Raw genomic sequence first — 15,804 nt, 5'->3', positions numbered from 1 at the left:
GCGGCCAGAGCGGGGGCGCGATGGAGAAAAGCAGCTTCGCCATGGCCAAATTCGGGCTGGAGCCCAAGCGGGCGATGCCCAAGCGCGACTGCGGCTTTTACCTCAAGTACATCTTCCTGTTCACGTCGCTGATCCAGTTCCTGATCATCCTGGGGCTCGTGCTCTTCCTGGTGTACGGCAACGCCCAGGCGGGCACCGACTCGCACCTGAGGCTGCTGGAGGAGCGGCTGCAGAGCCACTACCGCCGCGTGGTCGCCCTGGACGCCAGCAACGCCAACCTGAGCCGGGCGCTGAACGCCACGCGGAGGGACAAGGACAGGCTGCAGGGGCTGGCGCTGAAGGCGCACAGGGAGCTGGAGAGGTGCAACAGCAGCCAGGCGGCCCGCGGCATCCCGCAGGCGAGCGAGCGAGGCCGCGGGCTTCGGCCGAGGCGGCTCGGTCCTGGGCTCCTCTTCTTCCTCCTCGTCCTCCCTGCAGCGCTCCCAGGGCCCCGCGGCTCCTTTCGGGATCTTCTGACCCCTCTCCTCTTCCTCCTCCTCCTCTTCATCCTCCTCATCCCCCGGGCTCTCTCTGTCACCTTTGGGGACCGGGGTGGTGCTGGGGATGTTTTTGGGGTGTTCTGACCCCCTTCCTCCTCCTCCTCTTCATCCTCCTCGTCCCCCGGGTTCTCTCTGTCACCTTTGGGGACCAGGGTGGTGCTGGGGATGTTTCTGGGGTGTTCTGACCCCCTTCCTCCTCCTCTTCCTCCTCCTCGTCCCCCGGGCTCTCTCTGTCACCTTTGGGGACCAGGGTGGTGCCGGGGATGTTTTTGGGGTGTTCTGACCCCTCTCTCCCTCCTCCTCCTCCTCCTCCCCAGCCCTTGGAGCTTCCCCAGTGCTCCTCAATTGGTGCCAGGGGGTCCTTTGGGGGTGTTCTGACCCCCTTCCTCCTCCTCCTCCTCATCCCCCAGGCTCTCTCAGTCACCTTTGAGGACCAGGGTGGTGCTGGGGATGTTTTTGGGGTGTTCTGACCCCTCTCCTCTTCCTCCTCCTCCTCTTCATCCCCCGGGCTCTCTCAGTCACCTTTGGGGACCAGGGTGGTGCTGAGGATGTTTCTGGGGTGTTCTGACCCCTCTCCTCCTCCTCCTCCTCCTCCTCATCCCCCAGGCTCTCTCAGTCACCTTTGGGGACCGGGGTGGTGCTGGGGATGTTTCTGGGGTGTTCTGACCCCTCTCCCCCTCCTCATCCTCCTCCTCCTCTTCCTCCCACGCAGCTGCAGGAGCTCCTGTTCCAGCAGGTGAAGCTGGTCGAGTGCAAGGTGACCACCACCCTCATCAACACCACCTGCAACGGTAAGAGACCACCCCCCCCAGCCCCAAAAACCCCTGGGGACCCCCAGCACCCCCTGGGCACCCCCAACTCTCCCTGCCCACCCTCCTGGGCACCCCCAGGTGACCTGCACCAGGCACAGGCGTCACCCCAAGCCACGCGGTGGCACCTGGGGGACCCCCAAAGCCCCAGATCCCAAATCCCCCAGACCCAAACCCTGACCCCCAACTCCCCCCAAGCCGAGAAGCTGCAGCTGCAGCGGCAGCTGGACCAGGCCAGCTCTTCCAAGAAAACCCTGGAGGACGGCGGGCGGCAGAGCCAGGCCCAGCTGGCCAAAGCCACCCAGGAGAGGGACAGGTGCCAGGAGGAGCTGCAGAGCGCCAGGACGCGCGACGAGCTGAGCAGGATGGAGCTGGAGGTGCAGCGGCACCGCTGCGGCTCGCTGCAGAGCGACCTGGGCGAGAAGCTGCCGCGCGTCGCGGAGCTGGTGAAGCAGCTGCGCTGCGGCGACGCCGAGGCCGAGCTGCGGCAGATCCGCGAGCGCGTGGAGGGGCTGCTGCGGCGGCAGCAGGAGCGCGACTCGCAGTTCGTCTGGAGGAGCAGCTGCGAGCTGAGCGTGCAGCAGTGCCGCCTCAACTGCTCCCGCGACCTGCAGGAGCTGCGCAGGAGCCTGCAGGGCCTGCAGCAGCGCCACAAGGACGGCGAGGAGGAGAGCAAGAGGCTGCAGGCCGAGAAGGACAAGGCGCTGAAGGAGATGGAGGACAAGAGGAAGGCGGCGGCGGCGCTGGCGGAGTCGCTGAGGGAGCAGCTCGGGATCTGCATGGGAACCAAGGTGGGACGCGGGGACGTGGCACAGGGGACATGGGGACGTGGGGATTGGGACTTTGGGGACACCATGGGACAAGGGACACTGGGGGCATGGGGACGTGGGACATGGGGACACCATGGCACAAGGGACATGGGGACGTGGGGACGTGGGACATGGGGACATGGGGACGTGGGGATTGGGACTTTGGGACAGTGGGGACACCATGGGACAAGGGACATTGGGGGCATGGGGATGCGGGACATGGGGACATGGGGACACGGGACATGGGGACACCATGGCACAAGGGACATGGGGACACGGGGATTGGGACTTTGGGGACACCATGGGACAACAAACATGGGGACATGGGGTATGGGACATTGGGGCACTGGGGACACCATGAGACAAGGGACACTGGGGGCATGGGGACATGGGAACGTGGGGATTGGGATTTTGGGGACACCATGGCACAAGGGACATGGGGACATGGGGACACGGGACATGGGGACACCATGGGACAAGGGACATGGGGACATGGGACATAGGGACACCATGGGACAAGGGGACATGGGGACGTGGGACATGGGGACATGGGGATGTGGGACATGGGGACACCATGGGACAAGGGACATGGGGACGTGGGGATTGGGACTTAGGGGACACCATGGGACAAGGGACATGGGGACGTGGGGATTGGGACATTGGGGCACTGGGAATATGGGGACTCCCATGGGGACACGGGCACGGCCACCTCTGCACCAGGGTTTTCCTTCCAGACATCTGGATTTTGTTTGTGTGGGAATATCCTGCTGGGGTTGGTGCCACCTCTGAGCGGTGCCACCTCTGAGCGGTGCCACCTCTGAGCACCCGCTGTCCCCCCAGATGTCCCAGCAGGACCTGCCGGGCTCGCGGGCACTGGGCAGCGCCGGCCACTCGGGCTCTTTCCTTGGCATGGGCACCAACATGGAGCTCCTGAGGAGCCTGGCCACCCTGGGCACCATGGGTGAGTGCCGGTGGGACTGGGGACACGCCGGGGGCCACCGCGTCCCCCTGGGCGTCCATCCCGTCCCACGGATCCCATCCCGTCCCACGGATCCCATCCTGTCCCACGGATCCCATCCTGTCCCATGGATCCCATCCCAATCCCACGGATCCCATCCTGTCCCACGGATCCCATCCCGTCCCACGGATCCCATCCTGTCCCACGGATCCCATCCCAATCCCACGGATCCCATCCTGTCCCACGGATCCCATCCCAATCCCACGGATCCCATCCCGTCCCACGGATCCCATCCTGTCCCACGGATCCCATCCCAATCCCACGGATCCCATCCTGTCCCACGGATCCCATCCTGTCCCACGGATCCCATCCCGTCCCACGGATCCCATCCTGTCCCACGGATCCCATCCCGTCCCACGGATCCCATCCCGTCCCACGGATCCCATCCCAATCCCACGGATCCCATCCTGTCCCACGGATCCCATCCTGTCCCATGGATCCCATCCCAATCCCACGGATCCCATCCCGATCCCACATTCCCACCCCAATCCCAGCAGAGATGCAGAACCCGGCGGAGCTCCAGCGGATGCTGCAGCTGGTGGAGCAGCACATGACCACCCTGAAGAACGCCAGGTGAGGGGACACAGGTGACACCAGGCCACCCTCCCCGGGCCACCTGAGGGACGCGCCCCCGACCTGATCCCGTTTTCCCACAGCGGATAAGGCTGGAAAAGCCCAGGAAAAGCAGGAGAGCCGCCCAGGAGGTGCTTCCCGCAGCACGGATGGCAACCCCGGCCCAGGGCCACGCTCCCCGTGTCCCCGTGTCCCCGTGTCCCCGTGTCCCCGTGTCCCCTCGATGTATCCCCGCCTTTCGGCTGGAGCGGGACAACAGCCGGCCCCGAATCTGGGGACAACTCGCCGCTCGTGTGGATGGAAATCCATGGAAAAATCGGGAATTTTGGGAGTGGGAATTCCACACAAAGGGCTGGGCCATGCCTGAGGACGAGGGACAGCGCTGTCCTTGTCCCCTGGCCCAAACGTGGGGACAACTCGCCGCTCGTGTGGATGGAAATCCATGGAAAAATCGGGATGGGGAGCGGGAATTCCATCCCGGCTCTGCACAGAGGGGTGGGACGTGCCCAAGGACAGAGGACAGGGATGTCCTTGTCCCTAAAGGATGAGGGACAGGGTGTCCTCGTCCCCAGGGAAGGACGAGGACCGCGCTGTCCTTGTGCCCCCGGCCCCCCCGGAGCGGGGCAGGGATGGATTCCCAGGATTTATTCCCGGGATTTACGGCTGCGTTTCCTGTGGAAAATCCTTTTCCTGCCGCGCCGCCCCTGCCCGCACGCCAGGCGCCACTGAGGCCTCCCGGAGTGTCCCTTGTCCCCTGGGCCACCCCAGGTGTCCCCCAGTGCCGGGAGAAGGGCGCTGCCACCTCCTGCCACCCCGCCAAGGATGGCGATGCCACCCCCACACCTCCTGCCCACCCCCAGGGTGGCACCGTGGTGACAAAGGTGACAAGCGTGGCAAACTCTCGCTGTCCCCGAAGCTCAGGCGCTGCCAGAGGATTTCCTGGAATTCCTCCGTGGATAATCTCGGAGCTCCAGGTGCTTCCCCAGCCCGGGAGCGCCGCCCGGGGGGTGGCACAGGGCGGGCGGCACACGGTGGTGGGGTGTCCCCAAGAGATGCCACCATTTTTGGGGTGGCAGAGCGCCAGCAGGATCCCACATCTGCCACGGCTTTGGGGAATTCCGCGGATTGAAGCTGGAAGTTCCAGCCCCTCACGCTGAGTCCCTGGGGTCGGGGCGCAGGGATGTGCCCGTCACCCAGGGGATGGGGACACCCCGAAGCGGGGACGTCCGGGGTGCCTTTTCCCTTCCGGCTCCTTGTTTGTCCCCCTGGCTGGGAACTGGGACTTTCCCCAGGGTTCCTCTCCCACATTTGGGGCCGGGACACGCTGCCAAACACGGCCACCAGCGAGGGGACGACACCAAAGCCACCAAAGGCACCACGGTTTAATCGCGGTGACGCCGCGGCCCGGCCCGCGGAGCGCCGGCGTCACTTCCCGACGCAAAAGTCCCTGAAAATGATATCCAGGACCTCCTGGGCGCCCACGTGCCCGGTGATCCTGCCCAGCTCCCGCCGCGCCAGCCGCAGCTGCTCGGCCGCCAGCGCCAGGTCCCCGCCGGCACCGAAGCGCGCCAGGGCCGCCGCGCACGCCCCGAGGTGGCGGCTGTGCCGGCTGCGCGTCAGGCTGGGCCAGCCCGAGAGAGGGTCCCCGCACCTGCGCGGGAGCGGGAGCGGGAATGGGGAGTGGGAATGGGAATGGGAATGGGAATGGGAATGGGAATGGGAATGGGGAATGGGAGTGGGAATGGGAGTGGGAGTGGGAATGGGAATGGGAGTGGGAATGGGAATGGGGAATGGGAATGGGAATGGGAATGGGAATGGGGAATGGGAGTGGGAATGGGAATGGGGAATGGGAATGGGAGTGGGAACGGGAACGGGAATGGGAGTGGGAGTGGGAATGGGAATGGGAGTGGGAGTGGGAATGGGATTGGGAACGGGAATGGGAATGGGAATGGGAACGGGGAGTGGGAGTGGGAATGGGAATGGGAATGGGAATGGGAATGGGAGTGGGAATGGGAGTGGGAGTGGGAGTGGGAATGGGAATGGGAATGGGAATGGGAATGGGAATGGGAACGGGAATGGGAATGGGAACAGGGAAATGGGAATGGGAACAGGGAAATGGGAACGGGAGTGGGAAAGGGAATGGGAATGGGAATGGGAAAGGGAATGGGAACAGGGAAATGGGAATGGGAACAGGGAAATGGGAATGGGAGTGGGAACAGGAATGGGAACGGGAATGGGAATGGGAATGGGAACGGGAATGGGATTGGGAATGGGAATGGGAACAGGGAAATGGGAATGGGAGTGGGAACGGGAACGGGAATGGAAGGGGATCGGGAATGGGAAAGGGGATCAGACATGGAAAGGGGATCAGGAACAGAAAAGGGGATTGGGAACAGAAAAGGGGATTTGGAACAGAAAAGGGGATTGGGAACAGAAAAAGGGATTGGGAACAGAAAAGGGGATCAGCCATGGCAAAACCGGATCAGGCACCCCAAAAACCAGGACGAGGGTCGGGGATCCCCCCGGACTCACAGCTGTGCCAGCTGTTGGGTCAGCAGCTCCAGCAGCGCCTCCAGCCCCTCGCCCGTCTTGCAGGACAGGAGGGTGACCGGGGGTCCCGGGGCAGGGGTGGCACTCGGGGAGAGGGCGTCAGGGGGTCCCTGGGCAGGGGTGGCACTCGGGGAGAGGGTGTCAGGGGGTCCCGGGGTACCGGTGGCACTCGGGGAGAGGGTGTCAGGGGGTCCCGGGGTACCGGTGGCACTCGGGGAGAGGGTGTCAGGGGGTCCCGGGGTACCGGTGGCACTCGGGGACCCCCGGGGCCCCCCCAGCAGGTCGGCCTTGTTGAGCACCAGCACGCAGGGGGTGCCCGGGGGCGGCTCCAGCGCCGCCAGCGCCGCCCCCAGAGCCGCCGGCGTGGGCGACACCGAGGTGGCATCCAGCACTGCCAGCACCAGATCGGCCTGGCACAGCCTGGGGACACACACGGCTGTGTCAGCATCACGACTCAGCTCTGGGGGCACCCCGAAACTCCCCGAAACACCCCAAAACACCCCGAAACAACCCTAAACACCCCAAAACATCCAAAAACACCCCGAAACTCCCCAAAACATCCTGAAACATCCCGAAACTCCCCGAAACACCCCGAAACATCCTGAAACATCCCGAAAATCCCCGAAACACCCCGAAACACCCCAAAACACCCCGAAACATCCCGAAACACCCCAAAACACCCTGAAACTCCCCGAAACACCCTGAAACTCCCTGAAACTCCCTGAAACACCCTAAAACTCCCTGAAACTCCCTGAAACATCCCAAAACACCCTGAAACATCCCAAAACACCCTGAAACTCCCTGAAACTCCCTGAAACACCCTAAAACTCCCTGAAACTCCCTGAAACACCCCAAAACTCCCCGAAACAACCCTAAACACCCCAAAACATCCAAAAACACCCCGAAACTCCCCAAAACATCCTGAAACATCCCGAAACTCCCCGAAACACCCCAAAACACTGCAAAACCCCACAAACACCCTACGACCCCCCACAAAACAGCCCAGAACCCCACAAAACACTGCAAACCCCCCAAAACATCCCGTGACACCCCAAAACCCTCCAAACCATCCCAAAACCCCCCAAAACCCCCCAAAACCCCCCAAACCCCCGCTGACCGCTGGCGGGCCCGGCACACGCCCTCGCGCTCCACGGGGTCGGCGGCGCGGCGCAGCCCCGCGGTGTCGCTGAGCAGCAGCGGGTACCCCCCGATGTCCAGGGCCACCTCCAGCACGTCCCGCGTGGTGCCCGCCGAGGGCGACACGATGGCGGCCGGGCGCCGGCCTGGGCACGCCGGGAATTCGGGAATTGTCCCGGGTCGTCCGTGCCCGCGGGGGATGTGGGCACAGAGGGAATTCGGGGATTATCCCAACCCTCCGTGCCCGCGGGGGATGTGGGCACAGAGGGAATTCGGGGATTATCCCAACCCTCTGTGCCCAGAGGAAATTCGGGGATTATCCCAACCCTCCATGCCTGTGGGGGATGTGGGCACAGAGGGAATTCGGGGATCATCCCAACCCTCCGTGCCCGTGGGGGATGTGGGCAAAGAGGAAATTTGGGGATTATCCCAACCCTCCATGCCCAGAGGAAATTTGGGGATTATCCCAACCCTCCGTGCCCGTGGGGGATGTGGGGACAGAGGAATTTCGGGGATTATCCCAACCCTCCATGCCCAGAGGAAATTCGGGGATTATCCCAAACCTCCATACCCATGGGGGATGTGGGGACAGAGGAAATTCGGGGATTATCCCAACCCTCCGTGCCCAGAGGAAATTCGGGGATTATCCCAACCCTCCATGCCCAGAGGAAATTCGGGGATTATCCCAACCCTCCGTGCCCGCGGGTGATGTGGGCACAGTGGGAATTTGGGAATTATCCCAACCCTCCGTGCCCGTGGGGGATGTGGGGACAGAGGAAATTCAGGGATTATCCCAACCCTCCGTGTCCATTGGTGACTTGGGGCCATCAGGAATGGTCCTGTGGGAATTTGGGAATTATCCCAACCCCTCCATGATTTGGGGACAGCAGGGAATGGTCCCTGTGGGATTTCGGGAGTTTTGAGCCCTCCACGCCCAGTCCCTGCTGTGCGTCACCTGAGGACGCTGGGAACAGTTCCCTCTGGAATTTTGGGAATTATCTCATGCCCTCCACACCCACGGGCAACACGACGGCCTTGGGGACACTGGGAATGGTTCCCTCTGGAATTTGGGGAATTATCCCAGCCCCTCCACGCGCAGACAGCGGAACCCCACCCTCTGGAATCCCGGGAGCGCCGCCGTGCCCTCCCGTGCCCACGGCCACTCACAGAGCAGGTTGAGCAGGCTGCTCTTGCCCACGTTGGGGGGGCCGGCGATGACCGCCCGGACCCCCCCCCGCAGCAGCTCCCCCCGGCGCCCGTCCCGCAGGTGGCCCCGGAGCTCCCGCAGCAGCGCCCGCACGGTGCCCGCCACTGCGGGGACACGGCGCTCAGCGCGGGATCAAACACCGGGAGACCCGGGCCCGAGCCCGGAATCGGGGATCAAACACCGGGAGACCCGGGCCCGAGCCCCAGATCGGGGATCAAACACCGGGAGACCCGGGCCCGAGCCCCAGATCGGGGATCAAACACCGGGAGACCCGGGCCCGAGCCCCGGATCGGGGATCAAACACTGAGAGACCCGGGCCCGAGCCCCAGATCGGGGATCAAACACGGAGAGACCCGGGCCCGAGCCCCAGATCGGGGATCAAACACGGAGAGACCCGGGCCTGAGCCCGGAATCGGGGATCAAACACTGAGAGACCCCAGATCAGGGATCAAACACCGGGAGACCCGGGCCAGAGCCCCGGATCGGGGATCAAACACTGAGAGACCCCAGATCAGGGATAAAACACCGGGAGACCCGGGCCCGAGCCCGGAATCGGGGATCAAACACCGAGAGACCCCAGGGCTGGGATAAAACACTGAGAGACCCGGGCCTGAGCCCGGAATCGGGGATCAAACACTGAGAGACCCCAGATCAGGGATCAAACACCGGGAGACCCGGGCCCGAGCCCCGGATCGGGGATCAAACACCGGGAGACCCGGGCCCGAGCCCCGGATCGGGGATCAAACACTGAGAGACCCCAGGACTGGGATAAAACACTGAGAGACCCCAGGGCTGGGATAAAACACTGAGAGACCTCCAGGCCAGAGCCCAGGGCTGGGATAAAACACTGAGAGATACCTCAGGTCCTGACCCATAAATTTGGGATAGAACACCAGGAGCGACCCCAGGTTCTGATCCCCAAATCTGGAATAAAACACTGGAATAGACCTGGTCTCCTGATCCCTAAATTTGGAATAAAACACCGGAACAGACCCCAGGGCCTGATCCCCAAATCTGGGATAAAACACCGGGAGAGATCCCCTGTCCCTCTCAGGGGGACAAACAAGGACTTGGAGCAGGTGGATGGGACAAGCCCCCCTGGATGTCCCCATTCCCCGTGTCACAGCGTGGGGACACAGCCGTGGCACGGGGACAGCGGGGACAGAGGGACAGAGGGACAGAGGGGACAGCGGGGACAGAGGGGACAGTGGGGACAGAGGGGACAGAGGGACAGTGGGGACAGAGGGGACAGTGGGGACAGAGGGGACAGAGGGGACAGCGGGGACAGTGGGGACAGTGGGGACAGAGGGGACAGGAGGGGACAGTGGGGACAGAGGGGACAGAGGGACAGAGGGGACAGTGGGGACAGAGGGGACAGCGGGGACAGCAGGGACAGAGGGACAGAGGGGACAGCGGGAACAGAGGGGACAGAGGGGACAGCGGGACAGCAGGGACAGAGGGACAGAGGGGACAGAGGGGACAGAGGGGACAGAGGGGACAGCGGGGACAGTGGGGACAGGGGGGACAGGAGGGGACAGAGGGGACAGAGGGGACAGTGGGGACAGAGGGGACAGAGGGGACAGGAGGGGACAGAGGGGACAGAGGGGACAGAGGGGACAGTGGGGACAGAGGGGACAGCGGGGCTCACCTCGGGCCAGAACCTCTTCCTCCACGTTGTCATCCTCGCTGAAGTCGATGTAGGCCTCCAGGTGGGCGAGCGCCTGATGTTGGGGTGAGAGTCACCCTGAGCTGGCGGCCACCCAGGGGGCTCGGTGGCCACCCAGGGGGCTCGGTGGCCACCCAGGGGGCTCGGTGGCCCCAGGCGAGCCCCACCTGGGTCAGGGCGTGGCTCCAGCGCTGGTAGAGCCGGCCCAGGTCCCCCTCCATCTGCCGCAGCGCCTGGCGCCGCTGCGCCTCCGTCTCGGCCCCGATCAGGTCCCGCAGCCCCTCGGCCGCCGTCAGGTCCAGCTTGCCGTGGGCGAACGCCCGGCGGGTGAACTCGCCCGGCTCGGCCGGACGCAGCCCCGGCAGGCGGCCTGGGGAGCCGGCGGCCAGAGGGGCATGGGCGGGGAGGGGAAAGGGAGGGAGGATCAGCCCGGACCCCATCCCAAAGGGAGGGGAAAGGGATGGAGGATCAGCCCGGACCCCATCCCAAAGGGAGGGGAAAGCGATGGAGGATCACCCCGGACCCAATCCCAAAGGAAGGGGGAAAGGGATGGAGGATCAGCCCGGACCCCATCCCAAAGGAAGGGGAAAGGGATGGAGGATCAGCCCGGACCCCATCCCAAAGGGAGGGGAAAGCGATGGAGGATCAGCCCGGACCCCATCCCAAAGGGAGGGGAAAGCGATGGAGGATCAGCCCGGACCCCATCCCAAAGGGAGGGGAAAGCGATGGAGGATCAGCCCGGACCCCATCCCAAAGGAAGGGGGAAAGGGAGGATCCCTCAGGATCCTCAGAACCCCCAGGATTCCAAAATCAAGGGGGAAGAGGGACGGAGGAGGAGCACCCGGCATCCCGAGGGGAAGAGGAAAAGGATCAGGATGGGATGGGAAAGGAGGGATGGAACAGGGGTAGGAGGGATGGAACAGGGGCAGGAGGGATGGAATATGGGAAGGAGGGATGGAATAGGATCAGGAGGGATGGAATAGGATCAGGAGGGATGGAACAGGATCAGGAGGGATGGAATAGGATCAGGAGGGTGGAACAGGGGCAGGAGGGATGGAATAGGATCAGGAGGGATGGAATAGGATCAGGAGGGATGGAACAGGATCAGGAGGGATGGAACAGGATCAGGAGCAATGGAATAGGATCAGGAGGGATGGAACAGGGGCAGGAGGGATGGAACAGGATCAGGAGCAATGGAATAGGATCAGGAGGGATGGAACAGGATCAGGAGGGATGGAATAGGATCAGGAGGGATGGAATAGGATCAGGAGGGATGGAACAGGATCAGGAGGGATGGAACAGGGGCAGGAGGGATGGAACAGGATCAGGAAGGATGGAATAGGATCAGGAGGGATGGAATAGGATCAGGAGGGATGGAATACGATCAGGAGGGATGGAATAGGATCAGGAGCAATGGAACAGGATCAGGAGGGATGGAACAGGATCAGGAGGGATGGAATAGGATCAGGAGCAATGGAACAGGATCAGGAGGGATGGAATAGGATCAGGAGGGATGGAACAGGATCAGGAGGGATGGAATAGGATCAGGAGGGATGGAACAGGATCAGGAGGGATGGAATAGGATCAGGAGGGATGGAATAGGATCAGGAGCAATGGAACAGGATCAGGAGGGATGGAATAGGATCAGGAGGGATGGAACAGGATCAGGAGGGATGGAACAGGATCAGGAGGGATGGAATAGGATCAGGAGGGATGGAATAGGATCAGGAGCAATGGAACAGGATCAGGAGGGTGGAACAGGATCAGGAGGGCATCGGGGCTCACCCAGAGCCCGCAGCACCCCGCTGACCACGGCGGGCCCCCCGTGCACGTGCAGCTCGGCACAATCCTCCCCGGTGAAGCTGTGGGGCCCTGCGGGCACAGGGGGCCGGGTGGGCACCCCCAGACCCCCGGCACCCCCTCCCCACACCCCAAAACGGCCCCTGGGGGGACCCTGCCCCAGGAGCAGCTGTCCCCCAACCCCAAACCCGTGTCCCCAAGCCCAGCACCGTGTCCTCAATCCCCAAACTCGTGTCCCCAAACCCTGCCCCCAAACACGAATTCCTGCCCACAACCCCCAATTCCTGCCCCCCAAATCTGTGTCCCCATCCCCTGTCCCACCTGAGAACCATGCCCCCAGCCCCATTTCCCACCCGGGAACCGCTCCCCACGCCCCCAGCCCCATTTCCACCCGGGAACCGCTCCCCACGCCCCCAGCCCCATTTCCCACCTGGGAACCGCACCCCCAGCCCCATTTCCCACCCGGGAGCCGCTCCCCACGCCCCCAGCCCCATTTCCACCCGGGAACCGCTCCCCACGCCCCCAGCCCCATTTCCCACCGGGGAACTGCTCCCCACGCCCCCAGCCCCATTTCCCACCCGGGAACCGCTCCCCACGCCCCCAGCCCCATTTCCCACCGGGGAACTGCTCCCCACGCCCCCAGCCCCATTTCCCACCTGGGAACCGCTCCCCACGCCCCATTTCCCACCCGGGAAGCGCTCCCCACGCCCCCAGCCCCATTTCCCACCCGGGAACTGCTCCCCACGCCCCCAGCCCCATTTCCCACCTGGGAACCGCTCCCCACGCCCCATTTCCCACCCGGGAGCCGCTCCCCACGCCCCCAGCCCCATTTCCCACCCAGGAACCGCTCCCCACGCCCCCAGCCCCATTTCCCACCTGGGAACCACACCACCAGGCCCCTGTCCAGGGTCTCGGCGCTCTGGGGGTCGCGGATGCGGCGCAGGGCCAGGACCCGGGGCGGGGGCGGCCCGGGGGTCCCGGTGAGGCTGCGCAGGACCCCCGCGCTGCCCGGCCCGCTGGCCCGGATCACGGCCACGCCGCAGCGCCCCGGCGCCGAGGACAGCGCGAAGATGGTGTCACCCGTGCCACCCGTGCCACCTGCCGTGCCACCTGCCGTGCCACCTGTGCCACCCGCGGGTGGCACCGCCGAGCTCAGCGTGCGCGCCCACCTGGGGGAGGGGGTTGGGGTCGTTATGGGGACCCCCCCGGTGGGCACAGAGGGGGCGCGACCCCCGTGGGCAGGGAACCTGGCCTCGGGTGGGACCCGCCCCAGGTGAGACCCTCCCCAGGTGGGACCCGCCCCAGGTGAGACCCTCCCCAGGTGGAACCCGCCCCAGGTGAGACCCTGCCCAGGTGGGATCCTGCCCAGGTGAGACCCTGCCCAGGTGAGACCCTGCCCAGGTGGGATCCTGCCCAGGTGAGACCCTGCCCAGGTGGGACCCTCCCCAGGTGAGACCCTCCCCACGTGAGACCCTCCCCAGGTGGGACCCTCCCCAGGTGAGACCCTGCCCAGGTGAGACCCTGCCCAGGTGGGATCCTGCCCAGGTGAGACCCTGCCCAGGTGAGACCCGCCCCAGGTGAGACCCTGCCCAGGTGGGACCCGCCCCAGGTGAGACCCTCCCCAGGTGAGACCCTGCCCAGGTGGGACCTTGCCCAGGTGAGACCCTACCCAGGTGAGACCCCTCCCCATCGATTCCCTCCCCAGGTACCCCCAAACCCCCCGGCTCAGCCATTCCCGTACCCCCCCATGGCACCGCCACCCCGGGGCTGTCCCCGTGTCCCCTCCCTGTCCCTCTGTCCCTCCCTGTCCCTCTGTCCCTCTGTCCCCTCCCTGTCCCTCTGTCCCTCCCTGTCCCTCTGTCCCCTCTCTGTCCCTCTGTCCCCTCCCTGTCCCTCTGTCCCTCCCTGTCCCTCTGTCCCTCTGTCCCCTCCCTGTCCCTCCCTGTCCCTCTGTCCCCTCCCTGTCCCTCTGTCCCTCTGTCCCCTCTCTGTCCCTCTCTCCCTCCCTGTCCCTCTGTCCCTCCCTGTCCCTCCCTGTCCCTCTGTCCCTCCCTGTCCCTCTGTCCCTCTGTCCCTCTGTCCCCTCACCTGCCCCGCGCTGCCCTCATGGCCCCGCTCAGCGCCATCGCTGCCCTCCGCCAAGCCCCGCCCACCGCGGCACGCCATTGGGCAAACCCACCGAGTGGGCGTGGCTACCCACGGTGAAATCCCGCACCGGCCTCAGCGCCCTGGCCCGATAACGCATGCTATTGGTCAATACACAGAGATAGGCGGGGCTAACGGTGAATCGCGGCCTCTGATTGGTTAATGTGCAAACACGGCGGCGCCCTCCGTGAAGCCGCGCGGAGCGAGGTCCCGCCCGGCCCCTCGGGTCCCTCTGCCCGCGGCCCGCGGGCTCGTCCCGGTGGCGAACACGAGTCGCTGTTGAAATTCTTATAAAATTTAATATCTATTTATCTTTAAATAAAATGTCTTCATTTTATAAAAGTTTATTCAGGGGTGAAATCCAGCTCTGGGGTGCTCGGCTGTTTGCTTGATATTTTATTTTTAATTAATTTATTTATTAAAAAAATAAATAATATTAAATTAAATTATTTTAAAATAACAATACATTTATTTAATTTTATTTATTTAATTAATAACTATTTTATTAATAAACATCCATATATGCATATATATTCATACAAATATTTGTATGAATATGCATATAGATGTACTTCCTGTAATGGAACAGTCTATAGAGAACGTGGTTTAAATTAAATAAATATAAATGTATTGAATTTATATTTATATATATATAAAAATAATATCAATTAAATATTATTATGGTAAGTTTCTATTAAATAGATATAATTTATTTATGTATAAAATCGTTTCATATTTATTTAACTCAAAGCACATTCTCTATGGACTGTTCCATTATGGGGGGGACATGCATATTTATAAAAGTTTATATTAAAAGATTTCTTTGCATTTCGATGTTCTTTCGCTTGGTTTGAACCTTTGACTTGTCCTCTTGCCATCTTGTAGATCAAACCAATATATTTAATTTCCTCTTGTGGCTATATTATTATTATTATTATTATTATTATTATGCCTATCTCTGTCCTGATTCCCAAAATCTCGGCTCGGCTTCCAGCAGGGATACAGACAGGGACAGACTGGGATAAACTGGGACGGACTGGGAGAGGCTGGGGCCCAGGCAGGGATGGACAGGACCGGCCCCGGTGCCCCCGGTGCCCCCCGTTTCCCCCCGTGTCCCCCCGTGCCCCCCGTGTCCCCCGTGTCCCCCCGTGTCCCCCGTGTCCCCGTGTCCCCCGTGCCCCCCGTTTCCCCCCGTTTCCCCCCGTTTCCCCCCGTGTCCCCCCGTGCCCCCCGTGTCCCCCGTGTCCCCCGTGTCCCCGTGTCCCCGTGTCCCCGTGTCCCCCGTGTCCCCGTGCCCCCCGTGCCAGCCGCGGCGCCAGCGGCGGGGGCATTCCCCGGTGGCACCGAGCGGCCGGGCTGGCACCGGGCCCCGGTCCCCACAAGCCGGGGGGGCTCCGAGCCTTGGGGGGGTTTGGGGGGATGGGGGGGTCACCCGAAATGTCACCGGGCGGCGCTCACCCCGCTCGGGTTACCGGGAGCGGCGGGGTGGGGGTGGCGCTGGGGGGGCACCGGGGGCACGGCGGCGGCACCGGGCACGGCGGCGGGCACGGG

The 15,804-nt window shown here is 63.3% G+C and overlaps 2 protein-coding genes across 3 annotated transcripts; one reads left to right on the top strand and one right to left on the bottom strand.

The window, feature by feature from the left end:
- The first annotated feature begins 2 nt into the window (after positions 1–2).
- PLVAP (plasmalemma vesicle associated protein) lies at positions 3–4,034 on the top strand. 2 transcript variants are annotated; one of them, XM_031507148.3, is made up of 6 exons: positions 3–398; positions 1,252–1,330; positions 1,547–2,139; positions 2,998–3,118; positions 3,673–3,748; positions 3,832–4,034. In XM_031507148.3, the coding sequence occupies exons 1-6, from the start codon at positions 21–23 to the stop codon at positions 3,836–3,838; spliced, it is 1,254 nt and encodes a 417-aa protein (XP_031363008.2). In that variant the 5' UTR covers positions 3–20; the 3' UTR covers positions 3,839–4,034. The 2 variants fall into 2 exon arrangements, with proteins under 2 accessions (XP_031363008.2, XP_077644886.2); XM_077788760.2 differs by having other exon boundaries at positions 3,670–3,748.
- Positions 4,035–5,112: 1,078 nt separating this feature from the next.
- On the bottom strand, positions 5,113–15,426 carry GTPBP3 (GTP binding protein 3, mitochondrial). The gene is made up of 9 exons (XM_085562268.1): positions 14,197–15,426; positions 12,985–13,277; positions 12,094–12,180; positions 10,476–10,678; positions 10,291–10,363; positions 8,603–8,746; positions 7,416–7,581; positions 6,281–6,718; positions 5,113–5,399 (listed from the first exon to the last, which is right to left on the bottom strand). The coding sequence occupies exons 1-9, from the start codon at positions 14,232–14,234 to the stop codon at positions 5,174–5,176; spliced, it is 1,668 nt and encodes a 555-aa protein (XP_085418394.1). The 5' UTR covers positions 14,235–15,426; the 3' UTR covers positions 5,113–5,173.
- Positions 15,427–15,804: the final 378 nt, after the last annotated feature.

The sequence above is a fragment of the Lonchura striata genome, chromosome 28, assembly GCF_050655825.1.
Source record: "Lonchura striata isolate lonStrDom1 chromosome 28, ASM5065582v1, whole genome shotgun sequence".
NCBI lineage: Eukaryota > Metazoa > Chordata > Aves > Passeriformes > Estrildidae > Lonchura > Lonchura striata.
Note: the sequence above shows the minus strand (reverse complement) of the source record. Positions and strands in the feature narration are given on the sequence as shown.

Excerpts from the sequence above, each read along its gene's own strand:
- GTPBP3 (XM_085562268.1), bottom strand. The coding sequence starts at position 14,234 with ATGGCGCTGAGCGGGGCCATGAGGGCAGCGCGGGGCAG. Across the intron at positions 10,364-10,475 it reads GGAGCCACGCCCTGACCCAG|GCGCTCGCCCACCTGGAGGC; the intron begins GTGGGGCTCGCC and ends CCCCAACATCAG. Across the intron at positions 6,719-7,415 it reads GTGTGCCGGGCCCGCCAGCG|GCTGTGCCAGGCCGATCTGG; the intron begins GTCAGCGGGGGT and ends GTGTGTCCCCAG.
- PLVAP (XM_077788760.2), top strand. The coding sequence starts at position 21 with ATGGAGAAAAGCAGCTTCGCCATGGCCAAATTCGGGCTGGAGCCCAAG. Across the intron at positions 1,331-1,546 it reads CATCAACACCACCTGCAACG|CCGAGAAGCTGCAGCTGCAG; the intron begins GTAAGAGACCAC and ends ACTCCCCCCAAG. Across the intron at positions 3,119-3,669 it reads GGCCACCCTGGGCACCATGG|CAGAGATGCAGAACCCGGCG; the intron begins GTGAGTGCCGGT and ends CCCCAATCCCAG.